Raw genomic sequence first — 22,098 nt, 5'->3', positions numbered from 1 at the left:
ATATAAATTTATGTTTCTCCACACGCATCAACTGCCAGCGTCCTGCTTTACATCCATCCTCCACAGTCCTTGACCCTCGACCAAGACAGAACACAGGCAGCGATATACTAGTAATACCACAGAATGGCTGTGACTCACGGAAATTTACTGCTGCTTCTTGATCATAGGGATGATCCCACTGGATCATGATGCCAGGCCAACGTAGACCTGCACTCCGAAGTAAGCCACCAGTACCAGAGTACCTTCCACTTGCAAATCAACAATGCTCCTTCCATCATCCACTGCTCCATTAGTACAAGCTGCAACCACCACCAGATCGAAGCAAAATTTGCCATTATATCTGTCTACAGGCGTCGCGCAACGCCCTGCGATCGTGACAAGAGCAAAGGATGGGCGTGATGTACAAGGGAACGAGTCAAAATCTGGGAACCCAAACCGACCTACCATCAAGACCATGTCCTTCGTCCCACCTCCTGACCCTTTCTCAGTCCAAGGCAAGGGCATACCGCATAGTCGCGGCGACCACCAGGTGCTAAGTAGTACTAACTTTGATTGCAGGGGACTGCCTTGGGCTGAATTGTCTGTTACAACGGGACGACAATCTAACGTCCGTAGTCGAAATGACGAATAACGGCGACTTGTAAAGTACTGTACAGCAGAAAGACTTCGAACAAAAAGGCAGACTCCGTAGATTATAGCAATGGCCTTGCAGGTCGCCAATACGGCGCCATAATGCAAGCTACTTGTATCCAAGAATCCTCCTAAGTCTGGAGGCTGGGTCCGTAGAACGCCATGCTGACAAGACTGGCTATATCGACGCAGGGCAATCATAGACTGAAGATGCGCTTAACATATTCCATTCAAAATGCTCGTAGCACATTCCACCGATTTTGTGACACGCCGACACAAGCCCGATGCCTGTGACGCTCCATTTTCGTCTCAATGCGCACTGGAACCGAAAAACACAATTGCTGATGCGAGGGGGTATCATATACAATGAAGCACAAGTTCCAAGAACACATTACATAACAATCTACCACAGTTAGTTTCACATTGACTATGTTGAGAACACCGTCACTTACACATTCGCCCTTATCTTTGCCGGCAGGGACGCCCATCTCATCAAAAGTCTTCGGGCCCTTCCCGGGTAGTCGAGCAGCGTTCGCCGGCATTTGGTTCGGCTTGGATGGCGGAGCGTTCCCAGTTGGCGCGTTGCTTGCAGGTTTCGAAGGTGCCATGTTTGCTGGTTTCACGTTTGGTGGCGGATTTCCATATCTGGGGCGCGTATTCGAGGGTGGAGGACGATTTGGCGGAGGGCCTTGCGACTGTGATGGAGGCTGGGTTGGTCGTGGCGAGTTGCGAGGAGGGCCATTAGGACTAGGGTTGCCGTAGCCATTCGGCTGAGGAGGCTGCTGGGGCCGCCTTGGTTCGAGCGGGGCAGAATATCCGATGTCAAGCTTCGGCGAACCTTGCGGTCGCATATGAGGCGACCCGGTCCCTGGTCGTTGCGGGGGTCCTGGTCGTGGTGGATTGGGACCAGAAGGTACGCGATCACCACGACCATATCCGGGACCCGGCATTCGAGCATCATTGCTAGAGTAGGGACGCATCTGCGGAGACACATGAGGCTGGCCGTACTGATCAGGTCTCGGTCCGCCTACAGTGGCGGCCGAAGTTGGGCGGAGGTTGGGATTGATGCCAAATGCTGATGTTGGTGGGAGTTCTGGACCTTGCGGCAGATTCGGTGGCCCAATAGGATATGGGGCAGTGTTTCCTGGTCTGGCTGAGGGAGGCTTTCGGTTGTCAAGAGACAGTCGAGACGGATCCGGCATGTCCAGCACTTGAGGCTCTCTTTCCTCTGCGAGACTTGGCATCGTTGGCACGGAAGGAGCTTGCGGTGGCCCTATCATGGAACCGCGTTGCTTTCGGATTTTCGACAGGGCTATGCTTTCGTGATCCTTCCGCGAAAGCGTCTTCGACCTGGATATGGCGTCGATCCTACCAGTGGCATCCTGATTGCCACTCTGTGATGCTTTGCGATACCACTCCTTGGCCTGTTCAAAGTTGACAGGCACATAAATTCCAACCTCATAATAATATCCCAAAGCAAATTGTGCAGTAGGGAACCCAGATAATGCCGCTCGCTGAGCGTAGGTAAAGGCCATTTCTTCATTCTTGTCGAACAGCCCCTCGTGACCACAGAGGAACCACTTGCTGATGGCGAGCTCTGCTTCAGGTTCTCCCTGCCTGGCAGCAAGAGCATTGTAGTGAAGAGACAAAGCAGGGTCAAATGGACATCCTAGCTCGCACAGTTCGTAAGCTTGTCCCATTTTGACCTGCGCTTTCGCGAATCCTAAATACGCAGCTTTCTCAATGTTGATCTTTGCTGCAGGAATATCTTTCGGCAGGTAATGTTCAGGAACTTGGACCTGGGTCATTTGGTGGGCTTGAAGCATTCCGAAAACAAATGCTCCCTGCGGCGCATTCTCGTCGGCTGTCTGAGCCGACGCATAGATGAGGTTGAGACCACGTTGGTAATCTTGTGCTTGTCCGTGTTGGCCGAGCAGAGTCATCATGCCCAATCTGTAGCACGAGGCGGAATCTCCCGCATCAGCACCCTTCTGGTAGTACTTGATAGCCTTCAGAGCATCATTCGACGACTCGAATTGCATGCCGATGCGGTAATCAGCCCGAACGTATCCCCTCTCAGATGCCCGGGTATAGCAGAGAAATGCCTCTTTCTTGTCGATTCTGTGACCGAACTTTCCAAATTCCAACCACATGCCTCTCATGAAATCGGCCCTGGGATGATGCTGGTCCGCTAAGAAAGTTGTGATCTTGAGAGCATCTTCTCTTAACACATGTTCAAGTCGCGGTGTCCTCGACCTGGGTGTCTGGGCCAGAGCCACTCTTTCCTCGTTTTGTTGACAGACCTCCACATATGCCAACACATCTTGTGCCCATGTCAATTGTGTCTCTGGATCGTTGCAACTCAATACAGCAGCCCTTGCAGCTTCTAGTGTTGCCTCTTTCTGTTCGTCGGTTGGAGGGACGTTAGGAGGCGGATTGCGAAGGATGGGGAAGGGGGAGAAGTTCGGTTGTTCTGTTTGTTGTATGGACGTCGACCTCGGAGGGTGGTTGTTCTGTTGGTTCAATAGAGGAGTATTGTTCGTCGGCAGCTTCTGTTCGTATCCCTGCTGATGTTGGCTAGGGGGTTGCGCAGCCGGCCAAGGATTCATGTTTGAGGGCATATACTCTGCCGACTGAGGTGAATAAACTGAACCGGAATATGCTGAGGAGTTAGGACTTGATGCAGCCTGTTCCATTTGAGCAACGTTTTGTCGCATGTTTGTCGGTAGTTCGTGTACCCTTGGGCTGGTCAGCGAAAGATCACCATTCGATCCTAGATCAGCATACCTGTTCGGGGTAGGTTGGATCAACTCTGGCATGTAATAGGAGTCCTCTCCTCCAGGAACGAAGGTTGCTCCTGTGTTGTAACTCATGGCGGCGACCAAACGACGATGAGACCTTGGTCTAGGGATAGTACAGCTTAGAAGCTCTGATCGTCCTTCGGTTAGAGAAGATCAAGCGATCGGTGACAGCAGGACCGCTCAGCTTCCCTTTCTGTATCCGAGTACCCGGAGAGATGGAGATATATTGCTTCAGGAGGGCAATTTGGTATTGCTGACGCGGACAAAGTGCAAGTGGGAGTCCTAAGGCTCAGGTGGGGGTTAGAGGTTTGAGGGATCAACCCAGGACAATTTCCGGCGTTGGATGGCTGTTGTAGACATTTCTCGAGCTCATTGAAGCATGCTATCACGGCAGTGCTTCAATGGCAATTTCAGGCAAGACAGGCCACAGTTGTGGGAATCTACGAAGACCTAAGGAGGACGACAACAAAGAGGGTGGTGGAGGGCGCAGTAAGGCTGTGGGTGATATTGACATAAGTGGAGCGGCGACGTAGGCGCTTTGGGCGATACCGTTGATGCCCCGGATGCCGTCGTGGCCGTCGTACGGGCTGCACCACCTCAGCAGCCCATTATCACTAGCCTAAGCTGGAAGCCTAATGAGCTTCTTCGGTGCCTAAGCGTTCTTTCTCCGCATATCAAACGAGCAAATCAACGCCTATTTTCACAGCCACAGTTACGGAGCACCGTACCCATATTTGGCAGCACGAATTTTATAGGGTTTCGGTCGTCACGTTCTTGCGCTTTGCTTGATACTGCTAGCACCTAGCTGTCGACATTAGATGTTTGGCCAGGAGGACTTTCCTGTGTTATGTCATAAAGGTCGCCTCATCGACTCTAATATCAATTCACGAGAGCAGTCTATAGACCCTCAGTGCTGATGTTGCAGACGCGTCCTACGCGCGTAGCTAGCTGAAGGATGAACATGTCTAACAGCCTTCATTGTGGCCCAATACTGAGGAGACCTTGTGCAACTGTGTCGCAGACAACATCAATATTGTCTGCTAGCTAGGATCCAATCATGATGGTGCCGAGTCGGGCTACGTTCTGCCATCCCTATCAGCCCTATCCTATTCAGCTGGACTTTATGACCAATCTATACCGGTGCATTGAAGAAAAGAAGGTGGGCATCTTTGAGTCTCCAACGGGCACAGGCAAGTCCTTGAGTCTAATATGTGGCGCCTTGACATGGCTTCGAGATCACGAACGTCGCTCTTTAGATGACAGTACGGAGGACCCTGATGACTCTGACTGGCTGCTGCAAGCTGAAATGGTAGCTCAACGCCGTGCATTGATGCTGGAGCGCGAAGAGCTCGAGCTAAAGCTTGCAAAGCTCCGAGAGGAAGAAGTCCGTCAAAGACAGAAAAAGGCCGACACAAGGGGACTCAAGAAAGTCCGCACTGCAAAGGGACTTGATCAAGAACAAACTCCTGATGATGCGGAATTTCTGGTTGATGAGTACGAGAGTGACCAAGACGGCGCAACAACTTCTCCGACCTCCAACCATGGATTTTCATCTTCTACCCAGGCACTGCTAGACAAGCTTCGAAAGCCTATGCAAAGAGAGGCCGAACAAGCAGAGAAAGACCGACTCAAGGTCATTTTCTGTTCACGCACCCATTCCCAATTGACCCAGTTCGTGAATGAACTACGACGTGTGAACCCTCCGTCTTCTCTTCCAGCAGCTTTGAAGCATTCGACATCGAATACCAAGCTAGAAGAGAGAGTCAAGCACCTCGCTCTTGGTTCGAGGAAGAACCTGTGCATCAATCCCAAAGTCCTACGTTTACCATCTACCACCGCTATCAATGAACGATGCCTGGAACTTCAGAAACCCAGCACAGCAAAAGACAAGAAGTGCCCATATCTCCCTTCGAAGGAAACCAAGGAAAGGGTAGACCTGTTTCGGGACAAGGTCATTGCCCGCATCAGGGACATTGAGGACATCAGCAACCTTGGTAGGACCATGGAATTATGTCCCTACTATGCGTCTCGGACTGCTATAGCTCCGACAGAAGTCTTAAGTCTGCCATATCCTCTTCTCCTACAGAAATCCGCCAGAGAAGCCTTGGGCGTGTCTGTCAAGGATAATGTGATCGTCATTGACGAAGCTCATAATCTGATGGACGCCATAGCAGATACGTTCTCGGTCTCCTTGCGACTGAGTCAGCTGGAGCACGCTGTGCACCAAATGACGGCCTATGCACTTCGCTTCAAACAGCGTCTCAAAGGGAAGAACCGAGTATATGTCACGCAAGTGATTCGGTTGCTGAATTCGCTGACAGATTGCTTGCGAGATACAATGGAGAAGTCGCACTCACAAGAGAACACTGTGACCGCTGCCGATCTTATGTCAGGGAAAGGCGTGGACCAGATCAAGCCACACAAGTTGTTACAGTATCTGCATGAAAGCAAACTATGTCATAAAGTCGAAGGATATAGTGACGCTCAAGCGGGCGAGGGAGACACTAACCCCTCCAAAGGCAGCATGATGCAATTCCAAAATTTCCTGGTCGTACTGATGAACCCAGATGACGAAGGACGCTTCTTCGTTGGCCGACAAGGCCAGGACATTGTTGTACGCTATACTCTGCTCGACCCAAGAGAACATTTTCGGGATATCGTGCAAGAGTCTCGGGCAGTGATCCTAGCTGGAGGCACAATGTCCCCAATGTCTGACTACGTCGACTATCTCTTTTCATATCTAGAGAGGAGCAGAATTGAGACTTTCAGCTTCGGCCATGTCATCCCAGTGTCTCATCTGTTTGCTCGAGCCGTTGGGAGAGGCCTTTCCGGTATCGATTTCGATTTCACCTACGACAAACGTGGTTCAGAAGGAATGATATCTGAGCTTGGGCAGCTGATTGTGAAAATTTGCGCTGTTGTGCCCGATGGAGTTGTTGTGTTCTTTCCCAGCTACGACTACCTTACTCAGGTTGTCTCCATCTGGCAGAAGTCTTCAACAAACCGCTCTACGATGGAGAGGTTAGCCGAGAAGAAACCGGTATTTCAGGAATTGAAGGGCATCTCGGTTGATGAGCTTCTGCGTGACTACGCACTCGCAGTGGATTCTGGAAAAGGGGGACTAATGTTGTCAGTCGTTGGTGGGAAATTATCAGAAGGTATCAACTTTTCGGACAAGCTTGGCCGAGCAGTCATTGCCGTGGGGCTGCCTTTTCCCAACGCCAATGGGGCTGAATGGACAGCGAAGATGCAGCACATTGAAGATGTTCGCTATCAGCAATGCAAGAAAGAGTGCATGAAAGAGGGTGACTGCAGGTCTGCGGCCAAAAGTGCCAGCAAAGACTTCTACGAAAATGCATGTATGAGGGCGGTGAACCAGAGCATTGGCAGGGTCATCCGCCACAGAAACGACTATGCTGCCATCCTGATGGTCGACCGAAGGTTCTCATCAGAGAGGATAAGGCAAAAATTGCCAGGCTGGATTAAAAACAATATGGAATATGGCGTTATGGATTGGAAGGCAATCGAGGACGGGCTTCGAGATTTCTTCAAAGGAAAGTGCTGATCGTGGCAGGATGATGACAGAAGAACGAGTAGCATGAACAAGAAAGCCAGCGACTCCTTGTGCAAGGTCTTCCATACCTACGAGTAGAACTTCACGTAAATCCACCACTGGCTGTATGGTGCAATGTTGAGGTTGCCAGAAATAATGCCAAGATTTCTCGACGCTAACCTTCTTCTGGCGCTTGGCTTAAATTGCCCACATTGTGATCAACTTCGTCCAACGAACACTTCCATCACGACAACTTCAGTCTCAACACCGTCAACATGCCTACGAGACTGACGAAGACGAGAAAACAGTGAGTCTCTCCAGTCACAATTCCGAGCACGACACCACGAATGCGACCGGCCGAGCTGCGATCCCGACGAGTCTACAATCAGCCTTTCTCCCTCAACAATCGCACACAGCAACACAACTGAGCAGCTTGGGATCATCCTGTCTGACCTTTGGTCTTCGAAGCGGACGGAGATCTCGCTGTCGGTCGCATTCGTGGTGTCAGGACAAATGAAAAGTTGGAAGAGCTAGGCTAACATTTTTATCTCAGCCGCGGTCATGTGTCCGCCGGTCACGGTCGTGTAGGAAAGCACAGAAAGCATCCAGGTGGTCGTGGTCTCGCTGGTGGTCAACATCACCACAGAACCAACATGGATAAATACCATCCTGGGTATGTCTGGCCTGGAACGAGGACATCGATCCTTGGAACGGAAAAGGTGCGCAGTTTGACTAATAAACTACAGTTACTTCGGAAAAGTCGGTATGAGATACTTCCATCTCACCCGAAACCAGTACTGGAAGCCAACGATCAACCTCGACAAGGTCAGAATTTCATCCTGAGATTGATACAGAACAAGTACTGACAGCTGGGAATAGCTCTGGTCATTGGTTCCCGAAGAGACCCGTGACGAATACGTCTCTGGCAAGAAGACCGACACCGCTCCCGTCCTCGACCTCCTTCCTCTCGGCTACTCCAAGGTTCTCGGCAAGGGCCGCATCCCAGAAATCCCGATCGTTGTACGAGCCAGATGGTTCAGCAAGGAGGCTGAGCGCAAGATCAAGGAGGCCGGTGGTGTCGTTGAGTTGGTCGCGTAAAGAGGTGTCGAGTGGATAGTGGACTTCACATTTTGCGGTGGAAGACTTCGAAGCCAGCCTGTTGCCCGGATTTCCAGCTTCGCTCCGACTTCTGAACACAACTAGAGAAAGGATACAGGTTGCCGCTGGTGGACAGCTTAGTGCACAAATGGCACAAGTCTCCGGCGTGGATTGAACGGAAAGGACAATGGCATCGCCTCAAATTAAGAGAGGTATCAATGCAAACGAAAATGAAAAGATTACGAAAAACTGCATCTTGCCGGTCATTGTTGCAAGTATCAAGGATATTCTTGCAATCTGTGCTATCTATCGTCCTGAAGGGTCACTACCGATACGTCCTGGCTACTTGCAAGCTTCCCTTGATTCACAGATCAGCCACTACCCTGTGCCTTAATTCTCAGTCTAGTACTTGAAAAATTGTAGGCCACGTGATTATGCGCTTCGGTAAACCTTCCAAAGCTCTACCACGCGTCCGAGTTAAAGTGGGACGCGTCTGATGGCCTTGTTGCATATGCGGAAGATGTGGACTTGCGCTCGATACTCTTCGAACGGACGGATGCTGCAAGCTGATCATAGTCGGTGCCAATACACTCTCAGCAGATGACCAGCTTTCAGTTATGGACAACCCTCTCCCCCTCCTGGACACCCCAAAGAAAGCATCTCTGCAAAGGAAGGCCGACAGCCTCCGCACTGCTCTGAAAGAATACGAACGCACCTTCGCAGCTGCTCACGATGGTCGCAAGCCGGGTAAGGACGATATCAAGTCCGACCACGCCATTGCCACAAAATACAAGGAATACAATAAAGTCCGCGACGTGCTCGCCGGCAAAGTCGGCCTCGACGCTGTCAATCCACCACAACCCAAAGCGAAACACGTTCACACTCGAACAGACAGCGCAATCAGTCTGACTCCGCACCAGCCTCGAAACAGAAGCACACCGTTGAAAGCGCGCGTTCATCCTAACGAGATCGATCCCTATGATGCGCCGTCATCTATATCGCCGAAAATCACTTTCCACGCCATCGGGCCAACACCGCGGAGAGATGGTACTGTGATTGGAATATTTGACATGCTTCCACCCTCCGGATCGATCAGGAGCTCTCAGGAGACGCCGTCTAGTAGGAAGAGAAAAGTCGATGCGTTTCAGGACGATCCCAGTGACGGCACGCAAGCGACGATCACGCAGACACCAAGCCAAAGGCGCAGTCGCCGGGCAGAGTCCGGGAAGGATCATAACATAACGGCGACACCAACGTCACGAGACTCACCAAACCGAAAGCACTCCAAAACGCCAATCAGCCAAAGCAAGCGGTTCATGCTGGACCACTTTTTCGCAACACCAAGCGCCGTACGCTTCTACAGTCTGGTCCAGCACGATAACGACGATGATGACGCTCACGCCACCGGGATGCCTGCCCAGACTAAGACACCGCTGCGCGATGCTCTGCTAGGTATTTCTCCTGCAAGGAAGAATCTAGGATCGGAAACAGATGCGACCCCGCCGTATTTGAAGCGCAGTTTCAGCTTCAAAGAGCGCTTGCTCTCGGCGTCGGGTGGAGGACCGAGCTCGTCAGTTTCGATGAGAGGGAATATACATGTGATCACAAGTCCGACGCAAATCAAGAAAGGGCCGCGAGACTTGCGAGGTGCAAGATTCGCGCCGAAGCCCTTGAGTCAGATGATTGCCGAACTACAGAGTCAGACCGAAATCGTGCAAGGGGATGACGATCGTGTTGACCACGATGATGATGACGACGATATGGACGCGCTACGCGAGATGGAAGCGGGTGAAGTCAATGTACTGGTGAACGATAGCCAGGCCGGAGCTCTTGGGCAAAGTGCAGAAGCAGAACCTCCGAGGGTGTGGAAGAAAAAGGGCCAGAAACGAACGACAAGGCGGGTCATGATGCGACCGGTGAAGATGAAGCCTGCCGCGGCGCCGAAGTTTGTAGCTGCGGATGACGACGATGTGGAAAGTAGTGAGGATGAACTGGTGCTGGACAACGCACGCGCGGCGAGAGGTGACGATGGCGAGGCGGAGGTGTCACGGGTTGAGGAAACGCAGCTCGTCAATGAAGCTGTTGCGAATGACGGTGCTGTCGACGAAGAGATTGACGATATGGAATATCTCATTGCCGAGGCTGAAGCCGAGCGAGACGGTGAAGATGCAGATGCCGATCACGTTGATAGCGACGATGAATTTCTCCTCGAACCGGAAGACGTCTCGACTCCAGCGACGAAGAAAGCCAAAGCCAGTACCAAATCAAAGGCAAAAGACAAGGCCAACAGCAAAGCCCAGACAGAGAAGGCGAAGGGCGAGTCTGACATTGCGGGCAAATCTTCGTCGAGGAAAGGATCGAAAGCGAAAGCAAAAGCAAAAGACGCACCAGAGGATGGGAAGACCCGGACGATCAATCCAAATGCCTATTCGCATATGAACTTTCGGAGTTTGAAGATCAAGAACAAAAATTCCAAGGCAAAGGGGCGTGGGAGGTTTGGCAGAGGGAGAAGATGATACCCCTATATAAGATAAAAGTCAATGCAGTATTGAAGCCTTGTATTCAGACCGGAACGACATGACCTATGCAGGCATGCACTCACTCACTGCAGATGTAAAATGAATAGATCATCATGGCAAGAAGCAATCGGACTGAAGCATTAATGGTTCTTGTTCAGCGATGAAGCATTATCTTGCTCTTGTGAACGACTACAGACTTCCAGGATCATCCACCTCGCCCCAGCCTGACGAGCTCCTGCAAAAAGTCCTCGCCATTGACCAGCTCGGTACTGCCGTATATGACTCGTCTCGTCCGGGGGGCAGCGCCGACGCCACCGCCGCTTGCACCCAGACCTGACGTCCTCTTCACCCACTCTTGCAGGTTACCATACTCGTCCATGCTCCCTCCGCCCACGGTAAAAACAATGGCTTCTGTATACCCCTGCCGTCGCTGGCCGAAGCTTGGGTTGGCACCTCCGGACGGCTGACCACTTCGAGACGGCGGAGCTGAAGCACCCGTTGTACCGCGCGCATGGGCACTTCGTGGGTCGAAGTACAGATAACTTTCTGTCTTTGCAATTGCAGAAGACGAGGCTGCTGGCGGGTCCATGATCGACTCGACAATCTTTGTGACTGTAAGGTCTTTGTTCGCGGGCAGGAAATTCTTGACTCCTGAGACCAATGCATCCAAGTTGACGGTGCCCAGGGCCGAGGAGGAAAGCTTGTCGGTGAAATTCTTGGATAAGGAGGAAAGGCCACCGAACAAAGGTGTCTGAGATGTTTGGGACGTCGTGACGGTCGAGGTCATCATTGTGCCTCTAGTTTCCAGTCTCACGTTTGATATGTGTTTTATTGCTGCCACTGCGTCGCCAACACCCGCTGATGTCAGGGCGCCCTCGAATTCCGAGAGTTCGGATTTTGAAGGTTCTTTGTCAACGCTCAGATACCATATGATGAATATCCGCAACTTGTCGAGTGGGTTGTTCCCTTTGTCGTCAGACTTTATCAGGGCCAACATCTGGTCGGCAGTTTGTTTTGTGATATTTTCTTCCAGTTGGAAAAAGTTGTCTAACTGTCGATCCTTGATACCCTTTAGCAGAGCTGTCGCAATGTTCATGTGCATGTCCAGCGTCGCTTTCCGCTCACGGAGTTCCGGCAACAATGTTATCGCCGCCTTCAAGTGCGCTGCAGATGCTGAGCTGTCGTTCAGATCTTCAATGCTGTTGACACCCGTCTTTTTCGTGACCTCCTCAGCATCCGCCTTGTACTGCGTAAGCTCCTTGTCGATATCCTCCGCCACCTGTGGAAAAGGCGCACTGGCATTTCGTGCCCAGAAGAAGTCGCTCGCGTTCAGGTCGTAAGCCCGCGGTTTAGATGCTGTGGCTCCCTCCTCTGCGACGTCCACTGTTATTCTGTTCAGGTGCATCTTCAGCACGTCGTGTACCAGCGATTGATATGTCCAGGAATGTGACAGCATCGGCACCAGATCGATGTTCCGGTCGAGAATGATGAGGACCGGCCTCGAGGGGGTCGAGTATACATTTGATGTGGCTTTGGAGGAGAACAAATTGTCCTTGGAATTTAGAACGTGGTCTCTGAGTTTCCGGTCCAGCTTGGCCGCAATCATCTTGGCCAATTCAGACTGAGGACACCTTATGATCGGAACGGAGCCCATAGTGACACTGACACTGAACAATCCACTGACTATCCTGTCGATTGCAGCATCTTGGGCATCTGCTTCCGCTTTCGCGCTGTTGAATGTCCAATACGACTCTTTGCCCAAGCCCAAGCTGAACAAGTCTGGCTCAGCGACAATGAAATTCAGGTATTGATCGTACACTTGCGCAATCGCTTCCGCAGTATTCGTCAAGGATATCTGAGCGGCGAAGTCTTCGAGGAGCGGTCGCGGTATAGAGGAGATGAAGTTGACGTAGGCAGGGCTGTATAACCCGCGGGCGAGGTCGGAGCATATTAGCTGAATATTGGCCGCAGTTGGTTCAACAAGGTAAAGGACTGGGACATCTGGGATAGGATAGCGCGGGGAATTTATGTTTCTGTTCACAGATTAGACACTGTCCTAGATGCGGACGGCTCATTTCCAGTCAAACTGACAGATGTATTGTGACACCTTTGCTTCTCAAGTCGTTGACTCTGAGAACACTGCTTATGACATCTCGTCCGAGGTCGTCAAAGACGAGGACCTTCCAAATGGGTTCGCCGTTTTCGTTCAGCACGGAGGTTGTATGAGAGGAGTTCGAGGAGTCGACAGCGCCATTAGCTGACTCTGAGGGTTCGTCTTGGTTCAAGCTTAATATACGCTCAATAGAAGCTGTAAAAGTTCGTTAAATCGAGCCAGGACACACGGAGCGCATCACTGACCTATCTGGCGATCCCGCAGCGTCTGAATCCGGACTGCCATGGTTGTAGGGGAGATGGGCCTGCCGACAAATTACTTGGAAGCGTCGTAATCTCCAGGCGAAGGCAGAGGCTCATGTTGGTCCTACAGAAGCATCTGAGGGCACTCTAGACATGGTGGCATCATTAAACAGGCAGGCGACAACCTTGACTTAATTAATGAATATGTAACCTCGCCCAGATACAGCCCGTTGCTGGACAGCATATAGGGAAAGTTATCCGAGCTCACGGGGGACGCGCCTTCCTTCTTATTGACTAGCTCATTTTTTGGAATTGCCCTCAATCTCAACCACCACTGTCTCGTGTCTCTTCATCCCAAACAATCACCACCACCATCACCTTCATTCTTCCTCTTATTCTACGTGTAATTCTCCTCGGCACTTCCTGACTGTGGTCTGTAATAACTGCATTGAATGGTTTCTCATCTTGCTTTTCGCATGGGCTGGAGTCGGGGTGATGAGGTTGGCGTGACTGTGACTGAGGCGCGTTTGATCATCATCTAAGAAATCGTCCACAAAGTCATCTGCGGCTCTTTTAAAAGCCTCCCAGAAACCGTGGATCAAGTACAATTAGTGCTTTTGCCCTCAGGCTGGTCAATATTAGAGAGGTTTTATTCGATTGGCGTTGAGTCGGAATAAGGCACGAGGGGTACCATCTCTCGCACATCTCCTGGCGAGACAAGTGGCCCGAACAACATCAGGGACTTGACTGAACAGTCACGACTCTTGACCTAACGCTCTACATTACGAAAGTCGACATAATTACTACGGTCTTCATTGGCATCTCTTCACTGCGTCCCTGTTCGGCTGAACCCTCCACTGTCTTTGCTTTGATGCAGCCGCGAGTGTGTTGCGGCCTGTGAGTGGCGAATCCCGGCAAGTAACCAAGAAAACTTGAATCTGGCACAAAAACTCGGCCTAGGCCCGATCTGGCGCGGTTCCAACTGAGCACGTGACTTATCGGCGTCTCGATTCTCCGATCATCTCCAACTCCGACTCTTCAATACTTGCGGCCATGGACTCGTCTACGAACCATTCGCTGAACGGCACACATCATAGCAACAATCCATCCTACAGTTTTCTCGATGGCATTCAGTCTTTTGCGAATGACGAATTCAGTCAATACTTCGACCCTGCTCTTTTCGAGAACACTACCATTGGACCGGGCTTTTCTCAGCAACCCCAAACTCAATCCCTCCCGCAGAACTTCAATCAAAATGTGCCCCGGCAGTCACATAGTCCACTGCCTCAATTCAATTCACCCCAGCCGACATTGTCTCATGGACAATACTCGCAGCCTATGTACGATACACAACAACTGTCACAACACAACTATGATTCACGCTACTATCCACGGCCTTCAGCCTCACCAGTGGGCTTCGACGGAGGCTATGGCTACCAGCCTCAAATGAACTACAACAGCCAGGGATTTAATCCTCAGCACATCAACATGCCTCAGAGGCAGACTCCCACCCCAACAACGAACTATCCTCCGGGACAACAACGGGCTTCGCCCTACATCAACATTGTAGCGCGCCCTACTCAAATGTCACAAATGCAGAATGCCGACCTGATGCATTTCGGAAACTTCCAGGATCAAAGCCACCAGTCCTCGAATGGTTTCGTAGACCCAAACATGTTGACCGCGAACCAGATCATGGGCCCAAACAGTAAGCATCGCATGTATTCTGCGAATGCAGGCTGCTGACTATTCCTAGGCAATAACACGAACTTCCCGCCTCCTCAATCGTACTTACCACCATCATATTTCAAGTCCGGCTCCACTGTTGATCCACGGTCCTTGCAGGGTGCGCGGTCTGTGCAGCCCGCACCTCCTATGACATCACAACAGTCTCAAAGTAGGTCATTCCTGGTGTCCTCGACAAGCGGCTGACTGATGCAGTCTCAGTTATCATTCCGAAGTTCGAGAAGGCTTCGAAGCCCAATAGCTCCAAGGATCCCCATGTAACAAAGAAATCCAAGAAGACGGATGGCCTTTCAGGGTCCGCTGAGGCTGGATCGGACTCGGAGGATGAGTTATCGATTCAGGAAGAGGAACCTCCGGAACAGACCCCGGTTTTTCTCACCTTGGCGGCACCCACTGAAGAAGGGCAGAGAGCTCAATATTATGCTGTTCAAGCAGTGTTCTCCCCGCGTAACAAACCTGCTTCGGCTGAGAAGGTTCGAAGCGGAATTGCAGGCTATGGTGATGCCGTTCGGGCGTTGCGAGATGCTTGGAAGGTCAAGAACGACAACTTGAAAAAGGCTGAATTACCAAATTCTCCTACAGCCCAAGAAGCCGATGCCCTCAAGAAGGAAGTTGCACGATATCGCCAACTTATGGAAGAGGTCATGACGCGGTCTTTGAAGTATGGACATCCTTCGATTGTCAAAAGGTATGTTGTCCTGCAAATTCCTCCTGCTATCATCGTCTATTCAACGCCTATTATATACCTTGCACTTGCTTCTCGACGTTACCAGCCCATTAGCCAAACTCTCTCGTTGAAGGACGTGCACTTGCAAGTGTTTGGTTGTCAGACACTGCATCAATCTGCGATGAAGCTGTTCAAGTCTGCTGCGCCAGCTCATAATGGCTCTGTTGATAGCTTCCCTCTCATAGATAGTCCGCAGATTGCCTCTCGCGTGAAATCTCTGGCAATGCACTCAAATTGGGCACCGTTATCCGCTCACGCATAACTGTTACTAATAATTCCCTTCAGACTAGGTGAGAATCACTTCACGATGTCGGCCCTATACTCCTTTATGCTCGACCGATTCACCGCTGGAGACTATGATAGCCCTCTTGTTCTGGCAATTCTTAAGGTGTGAAAATCCAAGCTCCCCAATCTAGTATCATACTGACATGCATCAGTTCGTTGCAAAGTTCGAGACTCTCGATAGCGAAATGCTGGAAATGACCAAACTCTCCAAGCTACTGCAACGGCTCACGAAGAAGGCCAGCACCGAGGCCAAGGCCCTGGCGCAAACTGTTCTCGATAATGCTGTCGCTGCTTCTGCCAAGAAGAAAGCGGCCGGCATCAAGGCTGAGAATGCAGCGTCGCCCAAGGTCGGTGGCAGTCCTGCAGATTCATCTCGGAGAGAAGTGGTCGCAGGAATTAAGCGGGCACGAGAAGGTGATGCGGCTCCGCAACCGGTGCCAAAGAAGGTTGTCAAAGTACAATCATCGAAACCTCTGGCTCTACAAAACGCCGAGCGTAGGAAGGCATTGGAAGCTCTCAAAGCAGGCGGCAAGCCCGTAACAGCCGCTGCAAACCCTGCAGCCCCAGCAAAAGCCAAAGTGGCAGTAGCGGCGCCTCCAAAATCTGCAGTCTTCTCATCCTTAATGTCAGCTTCAAAGCGACCCGGAACGTCCCTTGCAGCTCGTGCGGCTGCTGCAGCCAAAGAACAAGCCGCCACAGCCATAACACCTCCTGTATCAGCTATGTCGATAAAGAAGGAAAGCGTGCGAAAAGAATCCCCACCGCGCAATGTCACCCCCTTTCCGAAGACGGCTTCGGCCACTTCATCTTTGCTTAGCCTGCTGACGGATATGGAGAAGAAGCCGGAAAAAGAAACAAAGAAAGAGACAGAGATTCCAAATGAGACCGAAGAAGAGAAGGCTCAGCGTCTTCGAAAAGAAGCACGTAGAAAACTACGTGTCTCGTGGAAGGCAGACTCGGAACTCGTCGAGACACGACTCTTCACTCATGACCCAGATGAGGAGATTGGTGACGGTGACAGCCTGAAACGTGATGCAGGTGACACCGGCCGTGAAGGTGAAGCGCTCAAGCTCCACAAGACTATGGAAGAGCTGGAGGATGACGAAGACGAGGACTCCTCTGAGGAACTCGAACCGTACACACCGCCTTCGGACGTGGATTTTAGCGTGCTCCAAAATGAATCCGGCTCATTTGAAGTTAATTCCTTCAAATTTGGAGGATCCATGAAGCCTGAAAGTGCCAGCTCTGAAACACAAAATAAACGTGAGCAAGAGACCGTCATGACGACCTACACCTCCAAAGCCGACCGTCCTCCGACACCAAAGGAACCAGACGAGAACGAAGAAGGGGACTTTGAGCCTGCTGAACCTGCAGTCGAGTTTGGTGAGCCTAATGAGAAAGTTCGCCAGCGCGAAAAGGAATATCTCGCACGCCAAGTTCGAAGCCAGCCAGTAATGCCACCCAATTTTGTCCTTCAAGCCCAGACGATGTCTTCGACACAAGCACCTCAACAACAAGCCGCTGCTATCCCAGTTGAACTGCAACGAGCCTTGGCGTCATTGTCAGGTCAACCACAACAGGCTGCACAACCTGCGCCGCAGGTGGATTTCTCTGCAATCCTCCAATCGGTTCACCAGATCAGTCAACAAGCTCAAGGACAGAGTCAACCGCCGCAATACCCAGTCCCAAGTCAAATGCCTGCTGCAACACCGGACCTGAGCGCGCTGCTTGCCAATCTGCAACAACAAGCCTCGCAGGGTCAGAATTCGGCGCCACTGGCGATCGGCATGGGGAATAATCCTAATCCTTATCCCGGTTCTTTGGACGATTCCTCACGCAAACACGGCCGCTCGGACTCGAATGATTATGATGAAACCGGTCGAAAAGGTGGATCCAAGAAGAAAAAGCCATACAATTATAAGACTCAGGTGTGCTCGTTCTGGGAACAGGGCAGATGCACTAAAGGTGAATCTTGCACATATCGTCATGGCGAAGAAGATCTCACCTGAGGACGGTTCATTATGAGCTTTCTGTACACTAATTTCACATCACGACGTTGTTGTTGGTCGGAGTCAAAAAGTGACCCTGCCACCTTTCCCTTCCTTGTTCAACTACACCCTGCGGAAACAGAGAGCGATACCAGAGCGATTCATTTTACAGATGAGGTTTAAGTGCGATTGCATGATCACGAGGGCTGGGCGTCCATGGTACTACCCCCAAGAGGGGTGTACTCCTGAAAGGCCAGCGACCGGCTGATAGATAGCATTTCCAATCCTTGTGGGATATTATGAAATTAACCATACACTTCTGTCTCGTGTAGCCTTTGCTACTCTGTGCATACTATGGTGTCGAAGCCGCCGGTAGTATATATCGCACTTGTAGAGCTGTAGATATTAGATTTGTTTATTTCACCACAGGAACGAAGTCGTCTTTCGGCCAAAGTCCATCAAAGTCGGAAGAGACGGTAAGCTAGCGAGTTCTGAGCGAAGCACTCTAATTGGCTGGTTCCTCAATCCTTGGCGCCTCGATTACAGCTTCAGCTCGATGACGTAAGATTTGATGATGATGATGATACAAAAAACACTTTCAGTTTTTCAAGCAGGTCAAGGAAGATATACTGTGGTTAGATCAAAATCACCAATGGCGCCATCACGAGGGAGACACGGGATCGAACTGACGCATGAAAATGATGAAGTTGCAGTACAGCAGCAATCCAAGTCTGCACTCATCAATGCAAAACGCAACTTGAATTACCTCTTCTCCCCAACAACTGCGAACGTCGATAAGCCAGCCCGCTTGCGTACAAGGGCTCTGCTGCGTACGTGTCGATACATTGGTCAATTCATCATCTGGCGGCTCGTCCGTTGGGCAAAGTATGCCGCTGTAGGGGCCCTTATCGCTGCAGTCGGAGCGACGGCTTTCGGCGGCATGATTACTGGGGTTGGATGGTTAGCTGCGCCCCCCACATTCGGAGCGAGCATCATTGCAGCAAGTATTTGGGGAGTTGGAAAATTCGCAGCCCGCAAGTTGCACGGACGGTGGAAGAGAGAAGGCGGCGATGTTGGTGCTGAGATAAGGGAGAGGGCCGAGGACGAAGGGGCCGTCAGGAGAGAAGGATCCTATGGAATCGACATGGGACCAAGAGCTGTCCCTTGGTGATGACAAGCAAGTCGCTCGTTGGAATGGGTGTCTGCCTGCGAGCACAAGGTCGTGTCAGGACGCCTGAGATGACGGGAGACACGGGTCAGTCGCCGACGCTGGATGCACATGCAAACACCGAAGAACAGGTGTCGAAATGCGCATGTGGTGATTCTGAAGCTGCTGAAAGATGCTGCCTAGCCAGAGCCAGGTGCATCTCAACATTTTTAAAAACATATGGTCTGCGTCATGGTCCGATGTATAACACAGTTGTTGTGAATGCACATGTTATAAGGCGGGGCGGGCCAGTATCACATGATAATATCTAGAATGTAGAGATGTGTCTTGATACTGAAGCCAATCATACTAGTATGAAGACACGGTCTCATATGGTATTGTTGAATACTGTGGTCTCATGGGTAAATCGTGTAATTTGGCGCCGGGGTGCCATTTGACGACAAAGATCAGCGAGGACAGTTTATCAGATAGGCGGGCCTCCTGTTCAGTGCGATACCTAACTGCTTTGGAGCTACGGTGCCATTCGACGACAAACAGCAGCGAGGCCAATTTGTGTGGTAGGAGGGCCACTCGCTCAATGCGATGCCAACTTCTGCTTCGACGATTCAAGCGGCAGCTGTTTTGCACCCGTTTAAGCGAGTTTCATTACACGATTTACCCATCAGGGCGTAGTATTCGTGTGGTCCGCGATATAATGCGAGAAGGAATACGAGATACGATTTACGAAATACGCTCCCCAACCCTTTGGCTCTCGATGCGGCTTTGGCGGTGAAAGCTGTGGCCCCCGTGGCCTGCCTTTCCCCCGGATCAGATGTCAGATGAGCCGAGGATCAGACAACAACCCCCAAGTGGCCCCCAGCAGTTTCTAGTTGAGTTTGTTCGTATGCGGCATACCCGTCCTACAGCTCCCTGGTGAAGCTATTCAGCCTTATAGCTTGATGTACATAGTACGCTCTCTACAGCAATTAGTCTATAAGTGTATGAGGTGTCTGCAAACTCAACTTTGCCTGGCACGCCTGGCTATGACCGATTCGCCCGCAACCACAGTGATGCGAGTGATTCACAGACAGCTCTGCAGATTCGCCAGGAAAATCCAGGGTCCAAAAGCAAATATTCTAGCGTGATTCTAGATCGTGTGAAACCGATCTCCTATTGACCGAGTTGCTTGGTGACGTTGATCTCTTCCCCAACGCGCCCTAACCGTGGTGAATTCTCTCCCATCTCATTTGCACGTTCAAGGCAAAATGATGGACAAAGTGATGTCCAAGACCACGGTAACATGTCGGCACGTAGAGTACACGCACCATCACTCCATCACTCCGTTCAATCAGTCTGGCCCTGTGAAAAGCTCAAAGATCCATATAATACCACTGCCTCAGCGGCTTCCGTTCTCGCCCCACACCTCGCCCAACAAAAAATTAAGCGCCTCATATAAGTCAACTTCGTCCTGCCATTCCTTTCCCGTCTCTCATCCCTCAGTCGAACTCCTCCCTGGCATCTCAGTTGATCTCATACCGACTTCAACATGCCTTCCTCACAACCAGTTGCGGGTGAAATGGCTGTCAAGCCAGAGTACCTCTCATCCAAACCCAACTCAATGGCAAAGCCCAGCGAGCCCAACCGAAATGCCAAATATGACCCCAAGAAGCCTCACATCACCGAGATCCCAATGACCAGATCGAACTGGTATAAGCACGTCAACTGGCTTAATGTCACTCTCATCGTTGGCATTCCCATCTACGGCTGCGTCCAGGCCTTCTGGGTACCTCTCCAAGTCAAGACCGCCATTTGGGCCATTGCATACTACTTCGCCACTGGTTTGGGTATCACAGCTGGCTACCACAGATTATGGGCACATACTTCATACTCAGCCACCCTTCCTCTCCGAGTTTTCCTTGCTGCTGTGGGCGGTGGTGCTGTTGAAGGTTCAATCCGATGGTGGGCACGCGACCACCGAGCTCATCACAGATACACCGATACCGACAAAGACCCATACTCCGTCCGGAAGGGACTGCTATACTCGCATTTTGGATGGATGATTATGAAGCAAAACCCAAAGAGAATAGGACGTACGGACATCTCTGACCTCAACGAAGATCCTGTGGTCATCTGGCAACACAAGAACTACCTCAAGGTCGTCATCTTCATGGGTCTCATCCTGCCCACTATCGTCGCTGGTCTCGCATGGGGTGACTGGGTTGGTGGCTTCATCTACGCTGGTATCCTCCGCATATTCTTCGTCCAGCAAGCCACCTTTTGCGTCAACTCTTTGGCTCACTGGCTCGGGGACCAGCCATTCGATGACCGCAATTCTCCTCGTGATCACGTCATCACTGCCCTGGTCACTCTCGGCGAAGGCTATCACAACTTCCATCACGAATTCCCCTCCGACTACCGCAATGCCATCGAATGGCACCAATACGACCCCACCAAGTGGTCCATCTGGGTTTGGAAGCAACTTGGTCTAGCCTATGATCTCAAGCAATTCCGCGCCAACGAGATCGAGAAGGGTCGTCTTCAGCAACAACAGAAGAAGCTCGATCAGAAGCGTTCCAAACTTGACTGGGGTGTTCCTCTCGATCAGCTTCCAGTCATGGAATGGGACGATTATGTTGAGCAAGCCAAGAATGGACGCGGTCTTGTCGCCATTGCCGGTATTGTTCACGACGTGACTGAGTTCATCAAAGATCACCCAGGTGGCAAAGCTATGATCAACTCGGGTATCGGCAAGGACGCTACAGCCATGTTCAACGGTGGTATCTACATGCACAGCAACGCTGCCCACAACTTACTCTCAACCATGAGAGTCGGTGTCATTCGTGGTGGCTGCGAGGTTGAAATCTGGAAGCGAGCACAAATGGAGGCAAAGGGTGATGTTGTTCGAGATAGTTCCGGTGAACGGATCGTCCGATCTGGCAACCAGCCGACCAAGGTGCTACAAAACACGCCAACAGCTGGAGCTGCTTGAGTTGTACGATGATGGTATGAAATTTGATATGACGAAAGAGTCGTTCTCTTAGCGAGTGTATATACAATTGGCGTTGGGAAGAATGCGAGCGTGTGATGCATAGGTATCTTCCTTTCGGTTGATGAGCTTGATGAGTCTAGCCTTGCAAGGCTTTTTGCTGCAAAGCATCAAAATACCCAATTAGAACCAAATGAATTTCTTCAACCGATCTTTCAACGTTCAGCCATTCACCCATCTGATCTTTCTCTAAATTATGGCAT

At 51.1% G+C, this 22,098-nt stretch overlaps 8 protein-coding genes across 8 annotated transcripts; 6 read left to right on the top strand and 2 right to left on the bottom strand.

Annotated features, from left to right (window-relative positions):
- Positions 1-671: 671 nt before the first annotated feature.
- PV05_01279 (uncharacterized protein) lies at positions 672-3,912 on the bottom strand. The gene is made up of 3 exons (XM_013466250.1): positions 3,418-3,912; positions 1,083-3,369; positions 672-1,033 (listed from the first exon to the last, which is right to left on the bottom strand). The coding sequence occupies exons 1-3, from the start codon at positions 3,501-3,503 to the stop codon at positions 1,022-1,024; spliced, it is 2,385 nt and encodes a 794-aa protein (XP_013321704.1). The 5' UTR covers positions 3,504-3,912; the 3' UTR covers positions 672-1,021.
- A 576-nt stretch (positions 3,913-4,488) lies between these two features.
- On the top strand, positions 4,489-6,996 carry PV05_01278 (uncharacterized protein; the record flags this gene model as incomplete). The annotated part of the gene is made up of 1 exon (XM_013466249.1): positions 4,489-6,996. One exon carries the CDS (start codon positions 4,489-4,491, stop codon positions 6,994-6,996), a length of 2,508 nt encoding a protein of 835 aa, XP_013321703.1.
- A 230-nt stretch (positions 6,997-7,226) lies between these two features.
- Positions 7,227-8,415, top strand: PV05_01277 (60S ribosomal protein L27a). The gene is made up of 4 exons (XM_013466248.1): positions 7,227-7,291; positions 7,538-7,657; positions 7,731-7,809; positions 7,864-8,415. Exons 1-4 carry the CDS (start codon positions 7,260-7,262, stop codon positions 8,080-8,082), a joined length of 450 nt encoding a protein of 149 aa, XP_013321702.1. The 5' UTR covers positions 7,227-7,259; the 3' UTR covers positions 8,083-8,415.
- A 213-nt stretch (positions 8,416-8,628) lies between these two features.
- PV05_01276 (uncharacterized protein) lies at positions 8,629-10,598 on the top strand (the record flags this gene model as incomplete). Its single annotated transcript, XM_013466247.1, has 1 exon — positions 8,629-10,598. The coding sequence occupies exon 1, from the start codon at positions 8,700-8,702 to the stop codon at positions 10,596-10,598; it is 1,899 nt and encodes a 632-aa protein (XP_013321701.1). The 5' UTR covers positions 8,629-8,699.
- A 27-nt stretch (positions 10,599-10,625) lies between these two features.
- Positions 10,626-13,135, bottom strand: PV05_01275 (uncharacterized protein). Its single transcript, XM_013466246.1, has 3 exons — positions 12,960-13,135; positions 12,693-12,909; positions 10,626-12,634 (listed from the first exon to the last, which is right to left on the bottom strand). The coding sequence occupies exons 1-3, from the start codon at positions 12,997-12,999 to the stop codon at positions 10,807-10,809; spliced, it is 2,085 nt and encodes a 694-aa protein (XP_013321700.1). The 5' UTR covers positions 13,000-13,135; the 3' UTR covers positions 10,626-10,806.
- A 184-nt stretch (positions 13,136-13,319) lies between these two features.
- Positions 13,320-18,024, top strand: PV05_01274 (uncharacterized protein). Its single transcript, XM_013466245.1, has 5 exons — positions 13,320-14,664; positions 14,713-14,853; positions 14,898-15,390; positions 15,715-15,817; positions 15,867-18,024. The coding sequence occupies exons 1-5, from the start codon at positions 14,010-14,012 to the stop codon at positions 17,721-17,723; spliced, it is 3,249 nt and encodes a 1,082-aa protein (XP_013321699.1). The 5' UTR covers positions 13,320-14,009; the 3' UTR covers positions 17,724-18,024.
- A 297-nt stretch (positions 18,025-18,321) lies between these two features.
- Positions 18,322-19,188, top strand: PV05_01273 (uncharacterized protein). The gene has a single exon (XM_013466244.1). The coding sequence runs from the start codon at positions 18,355-18,357 to the stop codon at positions 18,871-18,873; it is 519 nt and encodes a 172-aa protein (XP_013321698.1). The 5' UTR covers positions 18,322-18,354; the 3' UTR covers positions 18,874-19,188.
- Positions 19,189-20,165: 977 nt separating this feature from the next.
- PV05_01272 (acyl-CoA desaturase) lies at positions 20,166-22,046 on the top strand. Its single transcript, XM_013466243.1, has one exon. The coding sequence runs from the start codon at positions 20,396-20,398 to the stop codon at positions 21,836-21,838; it is 1,443 nt and encodes a 480-aa protein (XP_013321697.1). The 5' UTR covers positions 20,166-20,395; the 3' UTR covers positions 21,839-22,046.
- Positions 22,047-22,098: the final 52 nt, after the last annotated feature.

Source organism: Exophiala xenobiotica, assembly GCF_000835505.1.
Source record: "Exophiala xenobiotica strain CBS 118157 unplaced genomic scaffold supercont1.1, whole genome shotgun sequence".
Taxonomy (NCBI): Eukaryota; Fungi; Ascomycota; class Eurotiomycetes; order Chaetothyriales; family Herpotrichiellaceae; genus Exophiala; species Exophiala xenobiotica.
The sequence above is the reverse complement of the archived record's forward strand: the minus strand, read 5'-3'. Positions and strand labels throughout refer to the sequence as shown.